The 22,723-nt window shown below is 37.0% G+C and overlaps 1 protein-coding gene across 1 annotated transcript in view; it reads left to right on the top strand.

The window, feature by feature from the left end:
* The window catches only part of LOC121416846 (MAM and LDL-receptor class A domain-containing protein 2-like), a 161,850-nt gene that overhangs the window by 49,754 nt on the left and 89,373 nt on the right, over positions 1 to 22,723 (top strand). Inside the window, exons 26-41 of the mRNA XM_041610363.1 lie at positions 276 to 468; positions 1,334 to 1,471; positions 2,312 to 2,583; positions 3,509 to 3,593; positions 3,835 to 4,008; positions 4,823 to 5,091; positions 5,929 to 6,019; positions 6,666 to 6,803; positions 7,155 to 7,426; positions 8,019 to 8,109; positions 8,545 to 8,685; positions 9,494 to 9,613; positions 10,182 to 10,403; positions 10,943 to 11,086; positions 12,160 to 12,434; positions 14,123 to 14,207. Of these exons, the coding sequence (XP_041466297.1) occupies positions 276 to 468; positions 1,334 to 1,471; positions 2,312 to 2,583; positions 3,509 to 3,593; positions 3,835 to 4,008; positions 4,823 to 5,091; positions 5,929 to 6,019; positions 6,666 to 6,803; positions 7,155 to 7,426; positions 8,019 to 8,109; positions 8,545 to 8,685; positions 9,494 to 9,613; positions 10,182 to 10,403; positions 10,943 to 11,086; positions 12,160 to 12,434; positions 14,123 to 14,207 (2,710 nt within the window). The remainder of the gene's footprint in view (positions 1 to 275; positions 469 to 1,333; positions 1,472 to 2,311; positions 2,584 to 3,508; positions 3,594 to 3,834; positions 4,009 to 4,822; positions 5,092 to 5,928; positions 6,020 to 6,665; positions 6,804 to 7,154; positions 7,427 to 8,018; positions 8,110 to 8,544; positions 8,686 to 9,493; positions 9,614 to 10,181; positions 10,404 to 10,942; positions 11,087 to 12,159; positions 12,435 to 14,122; positions 14,208 to 22,723) is intronic.

Below are 22,723 nucleotides of genomic sequence, written 5' to 3'. Positions count from 1 at the left end.
AATTTTATAAATATTGAAAGATCAATTGATCAATGACAACGTTTTCTTAAACTTAAATATCAGGGAACAGGCACTAGACATGCTAGAAATAATTGACTGACTGATTCAAACAAGTTATTCCTTCCCTTTACTCCAAAGGGAGAGTGACAAAAGAATGAAAATTGATTAGCTTTTGTGAAAATCTAAGTTACTTCTTCATTCAGATAGTTAACCTAAGAAAGTGTAGTAAAATGTACGTCACTCGTTAATATCTTTATCTATTTTCCGTTCTCTAGCTAGAAGGAGACACAACACCACTTTGGAATCAATCAGGATTGGACCTCGGTGATACATGGTTCTTTGCCAGTGTCAATGTTTCAAGCTCGGCCGTCTATCGTTTGGTCTTCGAGGGCGTGGTCGGGTCTGGTCCACGGGGAGACTTGGCGATCGATGATGTCGATTATAAGCTCGGGCCATGTAGCGCTCTCGGTAAGATCAAAGAGATATTTTAACAGTAGGAGTATCTCATGTTAAAGTGACACAACGGAACCACGAGCAACCGACTGATGGTAATTTCATTGGAAATCAATTGGAAATCAAATAGAGTCGGCCTGCATGGGAGCGTTTCATTGACATTTGTCTGAGAAGTTGTCAGATCTGACAACATTCATTGACTTTGATAGGCTGAGAAGCGCTCTTACTATGTTAACTGTCGGAAGACATGCTGATAAAAAGTCCGATTAAGTCCTTTCATGGAATGCTCACCTTGAGTCGCTTTGTGCGGTTTGACTGTTACGCTACCGAACTTCTTCCATCCTTTCTACATAGAGACCTAACTCTTTTATACAAATCTCAAACACAAATTCATACAGTCAAATTAATGTCTGATTATTACGCTGAAAAGGACAAAATAGCACAAGGTGTGTTCACACTCTGTTCACGCAGATATATTTGGCAAAATTCAACAATGTGAAGATACTTCAATACAGTGGACACTTCGACAGTGTGAGCAATCACAGTATGATGTTTCACAATGCGGGCTACGTGAATATATGATCCTTATCAATTCTAATACACAAATGTAAGCGTGTGAAGATGATTTCGCATTCGGTTCCACACTATGAACATACTGTGGCCGTATACTGTTCTCCTAAGTGCAGAAATTGAAAAATTGTTCTGAGAAGTTCCAAAATAAAGTGCAACATAATTGTTTGCATTCATTTCCACAAATCGTTTTGCGATTCATAATAAGCTAACATTGTAAAAAAAATGATTCAGTTTGTGTAATACAATTTCAAATAAAAAAAAAACCCATGTCGTATTTATTGTGTTATTCTTGACATTGTTCACACAGGTTCCTGTGACTTTGAAAGTGGAATGTGTATGTGGCGAAACATTGATTCCGATAACTTTGACTGGCTACTCTATCAGAGCACTACCCCGAGCACTGGTACTGGACCGAATGTTGATCACACCCTTGGCACCTCATCGGGTAGGACTATAATTCATATATTTTATCATTGACTTGTTGAGAGGGATATATTTTTTATATTGGACAATGGGGGTTAATTGAAATGTGTCTTTCCGAGAAGAAAAAGTAAGTGAAGCCAGTTGCCAATTCGTCAATAATAATGGTATCTTTATTGAGCGCACACACCGTCCGGAAATGCTCGATTAGCTCGATCAGCAAAAGTTCCTTTGGATATACAAACAACAATAAATATAAACAAATCAAAAAGACATATGGGGACATATTACCTGATTTCACACGTAAATATACTGCTTTCAAATTGGGCCCTACATGTAGCTGCACTTTGGGAATGCTTTTGCTCTCATCTCATCCCCAATGTAATGCATACGATTATACGAATACATCACTCAGATGGTTTCGAATCGGAATTGACTACACTACAGTTTATTCTTTGTGAATTTTTTACACTCTGTTCACATACCGGGCCTACCACGAAAAGACGTTGGAAAAAAGCCCATGCACTAATCAACCTGAGATCGAATGCTAAACGAAATTAACATTTTTACTTGATAAAAAGTTTTCTGCACGAGGGTCTCATTCTCATTGGCTGAACTTGGGGACGAACCGCTGCAAGCACCTACGTTCTTATATTTTCCTGTGTTTAGTGGTACTAGCAAGTACTAGTTGGCATCGGGGGATGCCATTCCGGATGGGCTATCACAGTCGGTGCCATTTACACACCCTATTCGCGTTTATAGACTACCGTGATTTAGGATTTTGGTGTTGTGCTGTATATAGTTCCATAAGGATGTAAGCTTTTATATAACGGTATTTTTGTAACATTAATTTGTATTACCCTAGGACATTACATGTTTGTTGAAACCTCTTCGCCTCGTATCGCCGGGGAGCAAGCCTTACTCTTCTTAGGCACGCCGAGTCTAACCGGTCAGCGCTGCCTAGGATTCTGGTATCACATGTTTGGGGTGAACATCGGGGAGCTCGTGGTGTACTCGTCCACAGGGACAGGGAGCCTGATACGAGATGTTATGTGGCTACTCGCTGGCGAGCAGAACCCGGATCAGTTAACATGGCTTTATGGCCAGGTCACTGTGGATTTCGATGTTGTGAATGAGGTAGGTGGCAGAGTGTGATCATAGTCATGACAGTGTGCTCACAGTGATTACAATGAATTCATAGTGTCCTCACAGCTACAGTGCATTCACAGTGTGTATTTGCAGTGAATTTACAGTCAGTTCATAGACAGTGAATTAATATAGTGTCCTCAGATATTCACAGTGCATGTGTAAACAGCTAGTGTATTCACAGTGAGTTCACAGTGAGTTCACAGTGAGTTCACAGTGAGTTCACAGTGATTACAGTGATTCACAGTGTGTTCACAGTGATACTGTATTCATAGTGTCATCATAGTGTGTTTACAGTGTATTCCTACTGTCCTCACAGTGTATTCACAATGTGTACACGGTGTGTTCACAGTACTTGCAGTGTGTTCACAGCTAATGTATTCATTGTTTGCTCACTGTGTGTTCACAGTATGGTCACAATGAGAGTGTTTGTATAGTGTATGATGTACGTGATTCACACTGTTCAAATTAATGCTAAGATTTAACAGTGTGAATAATTCCAAAATGTGGACACCTCAACAGTGGAATTGTGTTCACTGTGTGTTTTCATATTCGCCCAAATAAAATGCTAAAATTGCACTGTGTTGGGGATTTTACATTGTCTTCCACAGTGTGAAGATAAAGGCCTGTATTCTGGTTATAAGATTGTGATTAAACTATGGAAAGCCAATTGGGGCACAAATCCCTCACAGTTCACACCCAATTTATTTACTCATTTAACACTCAAATTGTCTATAATTGTCTTGGAATGAGAACTGCAGTATTTTGAAGTATTGTGCTTTATTGTGAAAGCTAAAGGAAACAAAATAGTAAACAAAAGAGTTATACAATTATGAACAGAACGTTTGGCTCCCCATAATTTTAGCATAGAGTTATATCTTCATGACCTATCTTTTCATTGTACGTTTCCACGTAGATTTACATTGCCGCCATTCTGACGTCGATACCATACGGTGACACCGCGATTGATGATATCGATATCACAGAGGGGGCGTGTGATAGTAAGTATCTTTGTCTTACTTGGGAAATTCTGATTTATTTATTGTATGTTCTGTACACCAGAACTGTTGAGTAATGGCAAGGAGATAATGTATGTTATTTAAAGATAACATTACATGACAAAAAGTCTTACATGGTTAAATTTATGAAAGTTCTAATTTATTTCTAAAAGAAAGGACAAAAAAATGATTAAATATAAGTGATTTTAAATGATAATTATCATTTTTTTACCCCACGTTTCAGTCCTACCAACATACGCTGAGCCAAACACTATCACCGGTTCTGCCTCCTGTGATTTTGACGGCGACCTTTGTTCGTATGTCCAGGACATTGCTGATGATTTCGACTGGTCAAGGATACAAGGAGCTACCACTTCTACTAATACCGGTCCTACTAATGATCATACATCTGGCTCAGGTATGTTTCACCTGTTCTAGCCAAAGTAAAAGGGAAACGCAAGTCACAAACCATGGTGGATATTGAATCTTATGCAAAATTTGCAAAAACGGTTATTGCCTGACACACACTGTGAATTCAACCAAACTCAGATCATCGCGTCAGTTTTTCAAGGGTTGCAATAATGCAAAATGGAGTTTTACCAGGTTTCATGATTCCTAAAAGAACCCAATCTACATTGAAGAAACTCAACCCTCTTCTGTTCATGAATACATACTGCAGCATCTACCAAATATTGAAAAGGGGACAATGGTCGCAAGAATGGTCATTTTATGTTTCCTGCCACCTGTATGTAATGTACTTAATAAGAAAAAAATGCACAAACCGACTCGTGTTTTGAGATATATTCTGGGATTATCTACCCCATATATTTCTAATCATTGATTGGTCAAAACTGTTACAGTATATCCAGTCTATCATTGCTTTGGGGTTTCTACTTGATCTATGTTATGTTAGAACTGATGACAGTCATAGTTTGGGGAATCTACAAGGTAGAAACATATACCACATCACATGATATGAGAAAGATCACATGAAGGCACAAATGCTTGCCCTCTAAGCTGTGTAAATAATATCATTTGGGGAAGCTTTGACATTTCATAATTTGATCATAAAGTGTTCATGTACATTTTCTGCAGTACATACATTATATTTCAAATTTCAGGGTATCCTTCCTTGACATCTGCCACAAATAAGAAAAAGATAGCATTTAACAGTTCAAGTTTGTAAAAAAACCTACACCAGAATAATCATGTCATGTACCTCCATTTTACAGGGTTTTATGTCTACACCGAGAGCTCTAGTCCACGCCTACCGGGAGAAACTGCCAGATTGGTTTCCGCTCTTCAGAATGGAACCACTTCTGGAGGCGGTTGCCTGGAGTTCTACTACCACATGTACGGTGGTACCATGGGCACCCTCAACGTCAAAATCCTTGAGGAATCAGGTTCAGAGACCACCATCTTCACCAAGGGACAGAGGGATTATGGGAACACCTGGCACCTCTCTTCGACGAGTATTGACTCCAATGGAAACAACTTTAAGGTGATTATGGGATTCATACTGGTTCCTAGTTCCCTGTTTGAAAGTGCCCTGTGTTCCACTGTCTGTTCACAGTATGTTCCAGGTGTAAACACACAATGTGAAACCCTGAAGGAAAGACCAATACGGCTGGACCAGTTGCACCTGTAAAATTTAATTGGTAACTCTGGAAATTGGACCAAAGTATACTGGTCTGCTATAAGCTGGACCAGTAATGTTTTGATGGTCAAATTTAACTGGACCAGTATAATTCTAACTGGTTCAGTAACAAATATGCTGGTCAAAATAACTGGACCAGTAATAACTTTACTGGTCCAATTGAATTGGACCAGTACAATTCTTGATGGACCTGCAATTTTACTGGTCAAATTACTGGACCAGTACAATTTTTGCTGGACCAGTAAAAATTTTACTGGTTATATTTAACTGGGCCTGTGATATTATTGCTGGACTAGTAATGATTTTACTGGTCAAATTAAACTGGACCAGTGCCATTTTCACTGGACCAATTTTACTGGTCAAATACTATCAGGAACATCGGCACTCTGTCAAAATGCTCAAAATTGGGGACTGTTTATTCATTCAATCAATAATATTTTACAATACAATTTCATATTTTAGTGAGTTTCCAAAGTATAGTCGATCTATATAACTTTCATGTCACTCATTTCAAATTTGCATGCGTTTTTGAGGAGGATGATATCATATGACTTTACTCAGTGTGTAAGTGTAATCAAGTCTTTTTTCAGCATGCCAATTTTAGAGTTTGATTTCAAAACAAAACAATGGGACTTTGAAAGAAAATAACATAATTATATCGCTTTTGTTCACTTAATGCAGATTATCTTTGAAGGTATCATCGGGTCATCTTTTGAGAGTGACATAGCCATTGATGACATCACATACCATAACGGAGTATGTCCACCCTCAAGTAAGTCTTCGGTTTTTCTTACTTAACCCATTGCCCACTGGAACCGGGCGATCCCTGTACAAAGCCTATGGGAATCTCAGAATTCAGTAGTCAATGGGTTAACATATACTATATGTGGAAATGTACGGTCTTTGAAAAAGAGACCCTGCATATCACTACCAATCATTCTTCATACTATGGCAATACCAGTATGCACCTTCTACTCTATTTTTTCTTAATTCTTTTCCTTCATCCTCTTATTTGTTTTTCTTCTTTGTTTTATTCTATTCTTTTCTACTAGAGCTGTAGCTGTGGTACACAGTAAAAACTGTGGTGTTAACCGGTGTACATAGAGGACCACACCAGTTATTTTACACTGATGTTAAATTGGTGGTGTTAGTTTTACACCTATAGGTGTTATTACAACACCTTTGGTTGTTACATTTACACTCTGGTGTTATGTTCAATCTTTACGGTGTAATTTTAACACCTCAGGGTGTGATCCTCTATTAACACCAATTGATGTCAGTTTTTACAGTGTAATAATGATTAATAATAATAATAACATTCTGCCTCTGAATAGATTACTTCTAGATAGATGGCACAATATAAGTGCCTGTTGTTATCATTATCATTCTGTCAATTTTCTCACATTTTATCTTATTAGGAACCTGTGATTTTGAGGTTGGTGACTGTGGCTGGAGGCAGGAGACTGTTCTTGATGAATTTGACTGGGTCAGATTACAAGCCTCTGAAGTTACTTGTGACTCATTAAATAATGACCATACTACTGGCACCCCAACAGGTGAATATCATCTTCTCGTTTCTGTCCGCATTATGTATGTCTGTTATGAAATCAAGGCTTTGTTCTGCATAGGCTTCACTCGACCAAATTGAGGTGAATGGGTCTCGGGTAGGATTTATTATTTGGATGCTTTGGCACCTATATGGCAGTTTAGCTACACAAGGGTTAATGTGCTATATATCATACAAGAAACATTATCTTTAAAAAAGATGGGAGTTGCTGCTATCCTGTTTGGCGTTCAAGGGATAGGCTTATCGCAACTTTGATCTGGCGCTGCATGGCGGCTTCCGGCTAAATGATCTATTGGGCAACATTGATTTTATGCAATATGGATTTCCATTTTTTTTCCAGGTTATCTCCTACTCACAAATGCAACATCGCAGAATTCTGCGGGAGATCAAGCCCTGCTTTACAGTCCATCCTATGACGCAACAGAAGAAGGTGATTGCATGACGTTCTGGTATCACATACATAATGACCAGGATGCAGGTTTTCTTGCAGTTTGGGAATCCGTGGATGGCGCCCTCATCGGCCCCTATTGGAAAACCGCAGTTGGAGTACAGGTGACCACGCCGGAGTGGCAATTTGCGAGTGTGACTCTGAAATCGAATGCGACTTTTCAGGTGAGAGTGGTTTGATCAACTTTATATATACTCTATAGTGTCTATGTGAATTTCCAAAAATTGCTCATATGAGCCTATAGGTATAAACACTTTGCTAAAAATCACCTTTGAAAATTATAGTAAAAAACAGTCTATAGGCCTTCATGATAATTCATTTAGCATAGCAACGCCATTACAAATAATAACTTTTCTTCTTCACCAAAGAAAAATATCCATTTCCCCACATATTTTGTGTAAGCATAGAATGATGTTATCATAAACAAGTAAAATGATATCAAAAGAATTATTTGACATTATTACCCCCAGAATTAATTCAATATACAATTCTTTATGATTGGGTGGCAATAATCAAGATTTATAGTAAGAAATATCATAGCATTAAAATGGATATTTAAGCTAATCTACAGGCATGCACTCATTACAGAGAGAAAAGCAAGAACGAAGCAATTTGTTATTATTATTCATGCGATTTTACTTTGAAGAGTGCACGTCAAAAAGCTTAGGTATGTCCGTTTTTAAGGCTATTCTACGATTTTTGGGCACCAAACACTTATTGTTGATGATTTTCTTTCACTATTTGTTGTCTACAAAGGTTGTCCTCCAGGCTGTGCTAGGTGTGACAACGTCTCATGATATAGCATTGGATGACATCACATTTGAATATGGAGCATGCGCACCACCAGGTAAAGTTTCATGTGACTCTGACCTCACAATGATAGTAGCTCACCGCATACGTAGGTCTGAAATTTGATACAGATAGGTTTCAGTTGGATCGCCTTGAATAATTATAATAATCACATACTTTGTAAGATCTTTGGGTGTTTCCCTCTTTATTTCTGGAGATTAGTATAGTTATGAAATGAGGAGGCAAAAGACATGATATTATTTCATTTTTTATTGAAGGTCTGTATCACAATTCTTACCCTCCTGACCTAGTTATTTAATTACACTGATAATACTGAAAATGGGATTTGATCCTGGAGGATGTGCCCTACCCTTGGATGTTATATTGTTGTACGGCAGCCCATGAGAGAAGGGTGTCTCAGTTCAAGAAATTGCAGTGTCTAACACTGCATATAAAACTAAATGAATTTAATTCTATCCTATTTCCTTTCCAGGTTTTTGTAACTTTGAAACTGACTACTGTTACTGGACCAACACGCAAACGGGTGATAACTTTGACTGGACACTGAGCTCCGGGGCCACACCCAGTGTCACCACCGGGCCGAGCAAAGACCACACCCTTTCTTCACCAAATGGTAAAGATTCATGACTTATTTTTGACCCACTGAGTACTATATTCTATTATTCCAATATGGGTTGCATGTATGTCAACCTGTGTCTGTTGTCTATGAAATGTGGTCTTCTTCTTTGCCAGTTACTTGAGCTAATGCAAGATAAATTTCCCTTTTTAAAAAGTATTTTTTTCAATATATAGACATCCCGTCCAAATGTGCCCCCCTCCCCCTGTAGAAAATTCTGGATCTGCCCCTGTAATGATTCAATGCTAACTTTAACCAACTGACTACTCTATTTCAATATGCTTTGCATGTATGTCAACCCATTGTCAATATACAATGGGTTAAGATACATCTTCCAATCCAGTCTTCGCTGCTAACACATGTACCTTTAAACTCGATTATTCACACATATTTTTTTAATTCTTGATCTTAGGATCTTCCGTGTTAATAACATGGAAGATCCCAGAATGCCTTGTCCATTGTCCATGAAATATGGTTTGCTGTCTATATTGTTCAAAATATTTTTTCTCTGCCCGTTAATTGAACTAAGACAAGATAAATTTCCCTTTTTAAACCAGTATTTTGTCCATTAAACAAACAGTCCAAAGGATTGTTTTTCATTGAATATGTGCCCTCTTTCAATTAAATATATCTCCAAACCTTGGTGTCAGTACTGCGTCATAATTTATTTTTGATGTGTGTAATATAGCAATGTAATACTATGTTACCATATGTATGCCATCGCTTTATCTTGGAAAAAAAATATGAATTATCAAAAGTCTCCTGTTAAACACAAAATAACACTCCTTCTTCTCCCCTTTTTCAGGTCACTACGTGTACATTGAAACAAGTACGCTTGTGATAGGTGACAAGGCATGGCTGTTGAGTGAATATAGCCCGCCCTCTGATGGCTGTTTTACATTTTGGTATCACATGTTTGGGGCAGGTATGCACACTTTCCTTAAACTTTAATTTTCTAACTGTCATGTCATTTTTTAGTCACACTTTATCTTTACATTAAGGATAAGTAAAGTTGTGATACGATACACTAATTTGCATGAAAATTAGTAAAAAAGTTTCATATGATATGGTCCTATATTATGTCTAAACTCATGCTAGATATTATAAAATACTTCCTTCAATTTTGCTGCTGATTCAACGGCCCGTTCATTATGATTGGGAGCTTCCCACATAACTACTCTCAGGGCACCGGATAAGAGGAAATATTTGTGTTTTACTAATTGAGCTTCGAGCAATGTCATTTTTGCAATCCATCATGTTTTTTATACGTTTATCACTTCAATAAAAAAAGACAAATACCACTCACGGTGCGTTTAAAATGTGTAACAATTTGCGTTGTCGCTTTCATTTCAGCTGACAGAAGCTGAATATCGCAAATTCTATTCCTCTCTGTATTGGTAGATTAAATATGTTTTATATAACACATCACTGATGATGTATAAGTGTCCATCATTGTATTTTGCACCCACTAATAAATGCCTCATTTACCACAGCTGTTGGCGACCTCAACGTTTACCTCATTGATGGGGTCAATGGAAACATGGCACTCGTGTGGAGCCAAACTGGTAACCATGGAGACCGTTGGATCCAAGGTCAAGTGTCAACATCCAACTTTAATTCTTACCAGATAGCTATTGAAGCGACATACGGAGGCAACTACACAGGAGACATAGCAATCGATGATACGTTTATAAGCTTAGATGGACTATGTAATGGTATGATCATACTACAATTATTTTTTATCCTTTTAATTCTTATTTTTTTCTGCAAAAAGCTTTCAAGTATGAGTATGAGCTCAGTAATTTTAAGGGCAACAACATGCAGGATGTCAATTCATATTTCAGATGGGGGAGGGGAAAGTTTTAAACAGATTTGAAAAAAAATCTATTGAACATGTTCAATAGTATTGCAATGCCAAGTTTAATGGTTTTATATGGCTTTTCAATGCTTTTTTAAAATGTTTTCATGGCATATTGTTGAGGATGTTTTCAAGTTGTCAAAATTATTTGAGTACAAATCGATATCTTTGAAGGCAGGGGGCGATCGCCCCCAAATGAAAGTATTGGGGGTGATCGCCCCTGCCTCTTTTCTTATCAATAAACTGAACTATTCAATGATAAATAAGGACTTGGGCCCAGTGAGTCAGGATTTGAAATGAAGCTACAAATTGATAATATGCCCTAAATGCTCATGAAATATAGAGGTCACCTAGTACTTTTACAGACTTTCTATTTCATTATTATCACATACACAGGAACTTCTGAATGGGACTGTGATTTCGAATCGGATTGGTGCGGCTATACGCAGGCGCAAGACGACACATTTGATTGGACAAGACAGAGTGGAGCTACGACGTCACTCGATACAGGGCCGTCTATAGACCACACCACAGGAACGGGTATGACTTGTCAATCGCCTGAAAGAACATAATTTGGGTCTACAAAGTAAAAGGGATGGTCCGGGCAGAAAATATTTGTAATTTGTAATTTTATCAAAATCGGATAACAAATATTAAACTTATTAAAGTTTAAAGTTTAGCAATATTTATTTAAAACAGTCGTCATGGATATTCATTAGGTGGGCTGATGATATGTCACATCTCCACCTTCCGTTTTCTTATGTTATTACCTAAAATTATAATTTCGTCATTATTTCATACTTGTATGAATGATATGTCTCTCTTGTAATAAAATTAGTTGCCGCAATAAATATCTTACGTACTGAATCAGTTGTAAATTCAATTTTTTCTAGTTCTTGGAGGAAAAGAATTGAATAAACCTGATTTCTTATAATAAAATACAAAAGAACACGTGGAGATGTGACATCATCACGCAATGAATATTCATGACGACTGTTTTCACAAAATATTTCTAAACTTCAAAATTCAATAACTTTGTCATTTGTTATCCAATTTTGATGAAATTTGAGGCATTTTTCTCAGTGAATTTCACTCTATTTATTAAGCTATAACTACTTTCAGACCGGACCATCCCTTTAAGGAACAAAATTAGTATCAAGATGCCTTGCATTCCAGTGGTCGATTGCTGTAACTGGGGGTTAACATTTATATTGTTCCTTATTGTAATATTGTAGTTGGAAAATATATTTGGATTTGACCTCAGACTATAGATTAATTTGTAAGATCCATCCCTAATACAGTATTTGCATTTTCTAATCTGAAAATTATACATACATTGATTACTGATGAATCTTACCAATGAAGATATTACCAGTGTTGTACTTCACCCCACTTCGAAAATTACATTAGCATAATGTTTTTCATCTATGTTCCCAATGCAACTCCATAAATGGCTTTGTTTACTAGTAAGTATTGAAGATTATGGTGCTTTTTAATTCTCATCTTTAGAGCAAGACCCGGAGTTTGTGAAGCTTGTGAGCGGACCCGCAAAACCTTATTCCATGTAATTGTGCTTCTCTTTTATTTCCTTATTTATCTCACTTATTTGACAGCAACTGGATACTACGTCTTTATCGAGACATCTAGCCCCCGAATCCCCGGAGACGAGGCCCGATTCATGAGCACACTTATCCCCACCACCTCCCGACAGTGCCTAACGTTTTGGTACCACATGTTCGGGCCTACCATTGAAACTCTCAACATCTTCACAAGAAGGAACGACTCTGCTCCAGGGTATGTTGGTAGGTTGGTATGGAGCGATCAAGGGGAGAAAGGAGACCTGTGGTACCCCGGATCCGTGGCCGTAGCTGAGCCGGTGGCATTCCAGGTAAGCTTGCCTATCCATGCTGGATAGTGCACTGTGTCACACATTGCATTCACAGTGCATCAGAATTTATTCACTGTATGTTCACATGGTGTTCACAGTGTTTATAATAATAATAATAATAATAATAATAGAGGTATGTTTACCCAGGGTAGCCACTTCAGTTCCGAAAACTGTTCTCCCAGCGGGCCCTGCTGTTATTATTACCCGGCTAAGCTAGGCTACCTATTCAGGTGCACACAGCTTTTTGAGGAATAACTTCCTGCCGGTACCCATTTACCTCACCTGGGTCGAGTGCAGCACACTGTGGATGCATTCATTTTAATGGTGTGTTCACAGTGTGGCAAGAGTATGTTTACAGTGTGTTACAGTGTTTTCACCGTGTGTTTTAGTCTAATCATAGTGTATTTATAGTGTGTTCACAATGTGTTCACCGTACATTTACAGCGTCACACAAAGTGTTTACAGTGTATTCACATAGTGGACTATGAGAATTGCAACTTTAAAAATGTTAGACATTGTAACAGTGTAGAAGTAATTCAAACTGAAGACTTTCGGATAGTGTGGGTTTTAATGGGATTTTCACATAGTGTACTTTGTGAAGATCTTATCCACACCACTGCAATGTTCAAATGTAAAATAGAAAGCTAAGTTTATACTGTGGCCACCTTTATATATTGTGAGTGTTTGAAGTATTGTCACATAGTGTACTATGTGATGTGAAGATGTAATTTACAGTGTTTACAATGCTGACAGTGTAAGATGATTTAACACTGTCAATGACTGTGGACCCATCGTCAGTGTGAGTGTTCGCAGTGTGTTTACATCGGGTACTATAAGACAATGTGATTCACACTGTTACAATGCTCAAACAGTGTGAAGATATTTTTACACTGAGGACATCTCAACAGTGTGACTGTTCACAACATGTTCACTGGTCTATTATGTGAATACATGATTCACATTGTTTAAATGCTCAAACTTAACAGTGTAAAGATATTCTTACACTGTGGAAGTCTCAACAGTATGACTGTTCACAATGTGTTCACTGGTCTATTATGTGAATATGAGATACACACTGTTGAAATGCTCAAACTTAACAGTGTAAAGATATTGTTACACTGTGGAAGTCTCAACAGTGTGACTGTTCACAACATGTTCACTGGTCGATTATGTGAATATGAGATACACACTGTTGAAATGCTCAAACTTAACAGTGTGAAGATATTTTTACACTGTGGAAGTCTCAAGAGTGTGACTGTTCACAATGTGTTCACTGGTCGATTATGTGAATACGTGATTCACACTGTTGAAATGCACAAACTTAACAGTGTGAAGGTGATTTCACAATATTATCCATAGTATGAACACACATTGTTAATGCAATGTGAACACACTGTGTTTCACACTATGTGACACAGTGTGAAACACACCATGCCCTTTCCAGCAGTAATAGGATATAATGCTGTGACAAACTGCACACAAATGTAATATCATCGTCAGTCAGGTGCCATGGTGGTATTTCGCTACCATTCGGTGGTTATCCTCCCAGTTTTATAAAATAGAATACAATCTTTGATGCACTGTATGATCTTCACTTCATCATCGCACCCAATCATGCTGGCTGATCGTCGTTTGGTACAGAGTATCTTATATATATATATATCTCTTTGTGATTTATTTTTTTTCAGATAATATTCCAAGCATACGTTGGAGCTTCATTCACGGGTGATATAGCCATTGATGATATCCATATTTCTCCTGGAGACTGCGCTGGTGAGGAAACGAAAATGTTATGATTACTTGAAAAAACAATCGTTATTTCAGAACCGTTAAATTCATATTCAGTTAAATTTCTGCAAAGATCATTCAATATTTTTCATGAACTAAGGTATTGGACATTTGATTGTGAGGCTATCTGCCTATAATGTTTTCATTATTTCTGTCCATAGATATTAGGCGGCTTGTCAAAGGTGTGCGTGCGTTTTTACCTTTATATTCTGCGGCGAACCCGCTCAGCGTGCCATTGTCCATTTTTCTTTCCTACGGGTCAGTGCTCTTGCCATTTAAGACGACAGCGTTCCCTTTTGCAGCGAAAACGGAAGCGTGCGCTTTTATCTTTTCTTTTGACACCCCCGGTTGGCTCTCCGATTATATGTTTCTGCATGAGCGCCCTCTATGTCCATAATATCGACGTCTTAGGCAAACTATTGAACGAGTGATCTCTGGTCACTGATCTGGATATCGTTGTGTCCTTGTATCGGTGTGCGTAGTTCAGTGGGGTGTATATTTTCAAAAGTTACGCTTTCACATTTTTTTGATAATTTTTCGTTTCGGGTTTCAGTATATGACAAAATTCAATAAGATTTAGATTTCATTTCTTTAATAGAACAATTAAGCTTTAGCCCTTTAGCACGAGCATGTTGTTTTATTTTGAAGAACATACCGTTAAGAAATTGAATTTCTGAAAGTAAGTGTTCAGGCGAGGGTAAGATTTTCTTTCATCACACTGAGCCCGCACAGTCAGCATTGTCGGGTGAAAAGGAAAGATATGGAATTGACCTTAACATCTTTGTAAACGAAATGCAAAACCCCACGCAAAAGATGCAATATAAATCATACCTGGGTCCAAAAATGATGGCGTTTAAAGCAATACACTGAAACGCTACTGTGAATAAAAACATAAAATGCAAACGTTTTTTGGTGGAAAAAAGGCTGAAAACTAAGGGCAGCGTTGAAATTCAAATTTGAGCTTAACATAGGTCTATGTTTAATTTAGCCCTCTTGTCAATTTGTTTTTGCTGTGAAATGTCCTTTTTTGAGGACTCTTTTTGTGCGATTTTGCCCCCCCCCCCCCCCTTGTGGAAAATCCTAAATACGCCACTGCATTTGTTTAAACATTTGAATTCTAGAAACTTATATATTCACACATAATACAGATGCCGTGCAAAACAAACGAATAAAATATCATTTATTTGAACTTTAAAAAATAAATTGGATGCTCAAGCTGTCATATCGGTCATTGTAGCTTAAATGCACAATTCTTGAATTTCATTGCCCGAAATTCAGAACAAAAAGTACTTTCGTTACTTTTTAAGACCATTACAAACATCTTTACCTTCGAACGAAATCAAAAGCACTTAAAAATGAATATTGAAATTATCAAAGTTGAGGTAGTCTTGACCATGAATAGAGTTGAGTGTTTATAAAGGAATTATAGCGTCTTCTATTAATCACATTCTACACTTTAATGACCGATGAAAAATATCGCGTGAATGAAAATGCAAATTAACACATTTAAGTGATTCCGACATGATATTGGACAGGAAAATCTATAAAATCTTTTTACCTGGGATCCTTCTTTATTCTCTTATATAAATTTCCCCTGTGATCTAGAGTGCTCTGTGACCTAGTGTTCTTGATTACCATCCTGGAGCCACATAACCGAAGGGGGGTCTGGGGCTGAGGCCTCAACAAGTACCATGATTTTATGCATGGTGACCCCACCCCTTCAAACCAGTCCGCTGGGGGGAGGGGACTTAATTATTTCTTTCAATTTTCCTGTTCTACTTATAATATTCAATTTTGTCAACTTAATTCTGATGGTTTCTTTTTTCATCCAACTTTATTTCTTCCTTTGAATTTTTCTAAAACTTTTCTATACCTATTCTTTTTTAACCTTCACGTTTGACTTGAACAATACGTGTATATTGCCGTTGATTTCTTCTTCCTATCAAATATTTAAATTAATCTGCAATGTGTGTATGTCAAATTATTGCAAATTAGATTCCCAGTGTCTAAGGTAAACATAATTTACCGACGTAAAGTTAGTAATACGAAAGCCTCTTTGGCCTAGTTTCCCTTCCAACTTTGTACTTCACCTGTTAATCGTATAGCTGCATTCTGTATAGCTTGCATATTTAAATATGCACCAAAAAATAAATTAACGTACAGAAAATGGTAATACCTCGGTCACATTTGCTCTACGGCGGCCATACAGCGAGTCGAAAACAGCCGTTTTATTCATTTTATTAAAACCTATATTTAGCAGGTCCAAAAACTGTTAAAATGACTGTTTTCGACTCGCCTTAGAACAAATGTGACCGAGGTATTTAGCATACTAGATCAACAAGAATGGAGTGCATGCTGGTGCGGATCCTGCCGGAGTAACACAATACAATCCAATCAGCGCCGTATTTATTTTGAACAATAGTTGGGCTCTCAAAAGTATTGTGGTCTATTTTGTGACCTCTACTAAAAGAAGTCAGTGGGTCTATACGATGGTCTATATTCTGCACATCAGAGGGTACAGTTATGTAGTGAATCCCAGGGGGATCATCCGGTCCGTGTGCCCCTCCCCCCTTGAGAGCCTTTATCAAATTTGTTAATTTAAATATGCCATTTTTACACAAGTGTGCCCCCTTTATTTGAAACTCACAACATGTATTTTAATGAGAACATGTCGTTCATACACAAATGAGGACCTTCACTTTAGCCTGGTAAACAGAGAGTTGGTAGGCAATAAATATAACTCAAATGTTCACATTAAGAGTAGACCTATAAAGAGGGAAGTTACATGGTTAATCAAAAATGTGTTGATAAAATATCAGTCGAACGTTATGTTATAATCTGCTTCGCCAAATAGGTTTTATGTAATATTGCTCTTTATAAAGGCAAGCATTAAACTACATTAAATGTCGAAATGTTAAGAAATATAATGGAAACCATATCAAAATGCACATTACGAAAAGAAACAAAATCAAGGTTCTAGTATGGGGACAAAACGAGAACAAGAAAACTACCCATTTGATGCTCATTTTAATTCCCCGAAAGCCGGACGTTGAAAATGACATGGGCCAGCGCATTGCAAGCTGTATTTAACGGCTTACCCCATTGACAAGGTAGATTTAAATTACCCCATTCTTGATTGGGGAGATTAACGTATATTCTTGAACATAGAGGTGGTCTGACGGGTTGCGGATTTCAATAGAAAGATGACCTCTTGATTGGTAGGGGTATGTCAAGGGGAGATTATCACTTTGTCAGCGCGGGTGACTGTCTTGATACTTTGATGTTCCCCGATGTGCCTTCTATTCGAAAACCGTGTTTGCAACTAATCCCAATTATGAGACTATTTGGAATCAAAATGAAAGCCTAACTGCACCCTTTTCATAGATTTCGTTTGAAAATAAAATACTTGCGTTTAAGGTAAAATTGGAATATGAGAAGGCCCTTCATAATATGTAAACCAAATAGTGTCACTTTTAAGCTTTATTCTTTTAAATCAAATGTAAAAATATATGTAAAATAATCTCACAAGCCTAATCTAAATAGTGCGAGCACGAAGCGCGCGCTAATTTTTATTTTTTTATTTCATGTATTTTGTCCTAAAATAGCATTCTGGCAATGCTTGTGATCCTAAACGAGATGAATGAATTTAGTACGCATTGATCGTTCTGATAAAAAAGAATCTGTTAACGACTACTTTTAATTATCTGTAAATGAAAACGTTACATATTTCAACAATCAAATAATGCGAGCGCGAAGCGTGAGCTGAAAATATTTACTTTTCTACCTGAAGAATAGAAGTTCTAAGCAATCTTTGTAATCATGAAAAAGGTAAATACATAACTAAGCAAGCGAAGCGAGCGCGAGGAAAATTTGAGATTTGTAGAATTGTGAGTGGATATGGATCACAGTTAAAAAGGAACATATATGATTCATTATTATTACTTTGAGTTTTGACATAGGGCCGGGATATTCTAAGAACAATATTCCATCATGTGAAAATTATGACTGTCTTCCTATTTCTCTTCTTATCAAATCGCGAGATGAAACTTTTTGATATTCCATTCTGAAAAAGGGACAATTTATCAATAAATTAATTAATTAATCTAATAAGCCTAATCAGAGCGCGAAATCTGTCAATATTATATATTAAAAGCACTTTTGTAATTATGAATAAGATGCCTGAGTTTATATATTTTTAACAATCAATGTGCGGGCAAGTCGCCAGCCGAAAATTGTTGATAAACTGTCATAAAATGGAGATTTTAATTAGTTTGTAATATAATTAATATTGAAATTTTCATAACTCACCAATCAATATGCGAGCGTGCAGCGCTAGCTAATATGTTTTACAATCTGACATGAATAGGGATATTCTGATAACTAAAATGGAATACAGGAAAATAATAGGTACCTGACAAATCAAATTTTGTGAGCGTGCAGCGGGAGCAGAAAATGTTGATATTCAGACAATAAAAAAATAAATTTTTACAGAACACTTTTTAAAAATCAAAGTTCGATTTCCGAGTTGAAATATGTTATGTATATTGATTTCAAAATTTGATATTTTGAGTTCCATATGTGTAAATCACCTAAAAGGCAATGCGAGCGTGAAGCAGGAGCGAAAATTTTATATAATGACATGACATAATTTTTTTAAATTGTTTTCCCCTCATCTTATTTATTCAATCGTTTTCCTCCTATGTTTTTTCTCCACTCTTTTCCTCTTTTCGTCTTTCTTTCCCCGTTTTGTTTTTGCTCCGCAAATAGAGGGAGGATCCAACTCTGGAACAATCTAATAGAAAGTATTAAACAAGCAGATTCAAAAGAGAAATTCAAGTCAATGTTAAAACTTTTTTTTTTTGGGGGGGGGGTTAAATAGCCTTTCCCTCCGCATGTGAAGCCCCCTATCGTTTACAGCCTACTGTGAATTGTGCAAATACTTTAAATTTTAGTGAAATTCATTCTCTCTTTCTATTTGTTCCGTAGCGTTTAGATACATATTTTTGTGCTTCACTTGTAAGTGGTATACAAATAATGTAAATTACTATTAATGGCGTGCGTTTCCCGATCTCCTTATCGAAATCAATATTAATGAGAGAGCACAATATTGTTCTCGCTCTAATGGAGGGGGGGGGGGGGTCAGTGTTCTATCAAGCAAAAGACGTAGGCCTATATGTGTATAAGTTCATATCATTGTTGTTATGATAAAGAACCTGATGAATTCTGTTTTGGTATATCGACGTTATTATGAAGTTAATGACAAATGACAATCAATGTGATTCAGGCGTACACCGCTTTAACTGATATAACATGCATCCAGAAATCGAAATATCTGATGAATTCAAAACGTACGTAGCAGGAATGGCATGCAGTTCGGATGTTACAGCACTCTAAATTAGAATAATCTCGTATTACAAATGTCAATTTTGCTAAAATGCACACAAACTCATAACTTGATAGACTCTGGGGGATGATATCGTTGATATAAAAATCGCATCTACCTCGATATGCAATCATTAATTTTTTATACTGCATCGGACTTGACATCCCGCAAAATCTTTTCCATAATTAGATGACCATCCATTCCCTTTCTTTTTAATCTAAATATAATCTGTCTTTCAGGATCATGATATGAAAACCCTTTTATAACAAACATGATAAATGAAAAACGCGTCTCAAGTTATACATGGTTCATTGCCGCAAATATACCAATCATCTTCGTTTGTTAATGTTTAATCATCAACATTATCACTGATATTATTATTCGTATTATCATGTCCATTAATATCACTTCAAAGTTCTAATTACCACCATCATCATCACTGTTATCATCATCATTCATTCATTATCTATTTCCAATCGTTCTCCAGTATCAATTTTATAGTTTATATTATCCCAGGTGAGGTGAATGGGTACCCGGGAGGAAGAAATTCCTCGAATGCTCGAGCTCCCGATCAAGGTAGCCGTGCTAAAGCCGGGGTAATAATAGCAGGGCCCTCTGGGAAAACAGTTTTCGGAACTGAAGTGGCTACCCTGGGTAAATATGCCGCTATTATTATTATTATTATTATTATTAAAAAAATGAAAGATAATGGTAATGATTATGGTGATGTTGGTAATCATGAACAATAGATCCGTTTTGTGAGATAATTTATGCGATTTTACACGCTAATCGCTACTCGATGATGGTGAAAGAAATCTTTTAAATAGCACAACAGAAGTCGGGGCGGTAGTTACTGCAAACACATACTTTAATACACTACATTATTACAAAAGATTCCCCATCGGGCGGGCCAACGGTCTTTTGAAGTAGGTTTATCTATTGAAATTACGACAATAATCACGGCAGCGGATATGGGGAATTCAAGACTGTGAGCTTCTAGCTCTCCCATTGTTTTTTGTGGCGACCCGCTGAGCATGCTATTGTCAATGATTCTCTACTATACGGGTGACTGATCTTGCTTTTTCATGATCATAGGCCAGGGCAATGACTAAGAACAGTTTGATGAGTATCAATGCCAAGCAATCCTGAAAGGTCAATAATGTTCAATTCTCTTGATGGAGAAGCTTATATCATGGCCCTATTTGCTTTTGCTTTTAGGCCAGTAAGTGTACTAACTAATATTAATAATAAATAATCACATTCCATCTATTTTAGAGCAATGACCTAATGCTAATATCACTCTACATATCTCCCTGCAGCTTACGGCCCCATAATTTATCTTCACCCGTGAATTACCGAATTTTGAAGCTTAAATTATTGAACATAATGGCATCCTAGTATTGTAATGATGTAATCACTGCAAGTGCAATATAAATAAAAACATTAATTTAATTCTACTCACATTGATTTTACTTTAGAACAAACTCACCCCCCTCTTCTACTTCTTCTGTTTCTCCGTCGTTATTCTTCTTTTCCACCTTATTCTTCTTGTTCTCATCCTTCACTCCCTTCTTCATCTACTCTTCTTACTCCTCCTTTTTTAAATCTTTTTTTCTTCTTCATATTCTTTGTCGTCTTTCATTATTCTTTTTTCTCCACCTCATCCTTTCCTTCTGCTTCTTTCTTTTCCTTCCTCCCCTTTTTCTACGTCTCCTCTCTTCTTGTTGTTCTTCTGCCCACCTGCCCTTCTTATACGTCTCCTACTGCTTTTCCTTCGTCCTTCTTCTTTTTCTTCTTGCGTCTCCTTTTTTTCTATATCTTCCTTTTCCTCTCCGTATCCTTCCTCATCTCTCATTATTAATCTCATCCCTTTTTACTGCTCCTCCATTCTACATGTACGTCTGCTTCTCCTTGGTAATTCTTCTTCTCCTCCTCCTTCTCCAACCCCATCGATTTATGATGATAAAATTATAATGAATTAATAGAAATGTTAACGAAGATAATACTTATAATAGAGAAATGAAGATGATTGCGATAGTAACAGCGGTGATGACGATATCGATAACTATGGGAGGATATAGACCATGTACAGCACAACGTATCAGGCGCAATTTCAAATATGATTACATGACGATTTCGATACGAAATATTCATCATAAATCTAGACCTAGTACATTAATATACACTTATCTTTGTAGAATAATGAAATCGCCGCTCAATATCGATAATTCTGATGATCACTAAAACAGAAAAGCATACGTGGGACAGTGTATTATAACATTGCCTCGAAAAATACCTGACATTTGATGGAATTCTGTGCTTATATCGCTCATTTCTCAGCACTTTTACGACTTTCTTTCACAGGGCTATTTGGCAAATATTTTTCATTTATACAAACACTTCGTTGGTAAATTTCATTGGATTCTGATCGAACAAATTTTCAGATCGTTACCACAGTTGGTATTTATCTTCAATTCCGAACATTACGTTTAATACGTTAAACCAATTAAATGAAGTTATACTTTAGTCTGTAATATGTTGTTTTTATGTTGTACTCTCATACCCCGAGAGGGGATCGATAGGGTGAATAAAATGTAAATCTAAATCAGGTGCGGATCCAGCCTCCGCCAATAGGGGGGGTGATTTTTTTTCACCCATATTTTCCCCGATCGGCCGCCCAAGGTTGATATTTAATTATTTCTTTGAATTGGTTGTCCCAGTGGCGTAATGATTATTAAAGTTATTTAATAAGTCTTCGCATCATCTTATTCACTCGCCTTCCTCCTCTTATGTTTTCCTCTTCTTTTTTTCTCCTCTCTTTTTTCTTTCTTTCCCTTTTTTTTGCTCCGCCAATGGGGGGGGGGCCCTTTGTAAATGTAAATCCAACCAAGAATCGGATCTATACAACATAATATCTAAAGGTCAGGGGAGGATCCATGACAGGGGGAAAAAAGGTTCCGCTTTTAGGGGGGGGGGCACTCTTCTGTTTTGGCTGCATTTTGCATTACAAATTCTAATTGTGCCTCTCATAATGGAAGGGGGCAAGGGCGGCTCCCCCCCTAAATCCCCCAGTGATAGAAGGGTGACAGGAAGTTTGAGGATGCTGATTCATTCATGG

The sequence above is a fragment of the Lytechinus variegatus genome, chromosome 6 (genome assembly GCF_018143015.1).
Source record: "Lytechinus variegatus isolate NC3 chromosome 6, Lvar_3.0, whole genome shotgun sequence".
In the NCBI taxonomy this organism is placed as follows: Eukaryota; Metazoa; Echinodermata; class Echinoidea; order Temnopleuroida; family Toxopneustidae; genus Lytechinus; species Lytechinus variegatus.
This window is presented reverse-complemented; position numbering and strand designations above follow the sequence as displayed.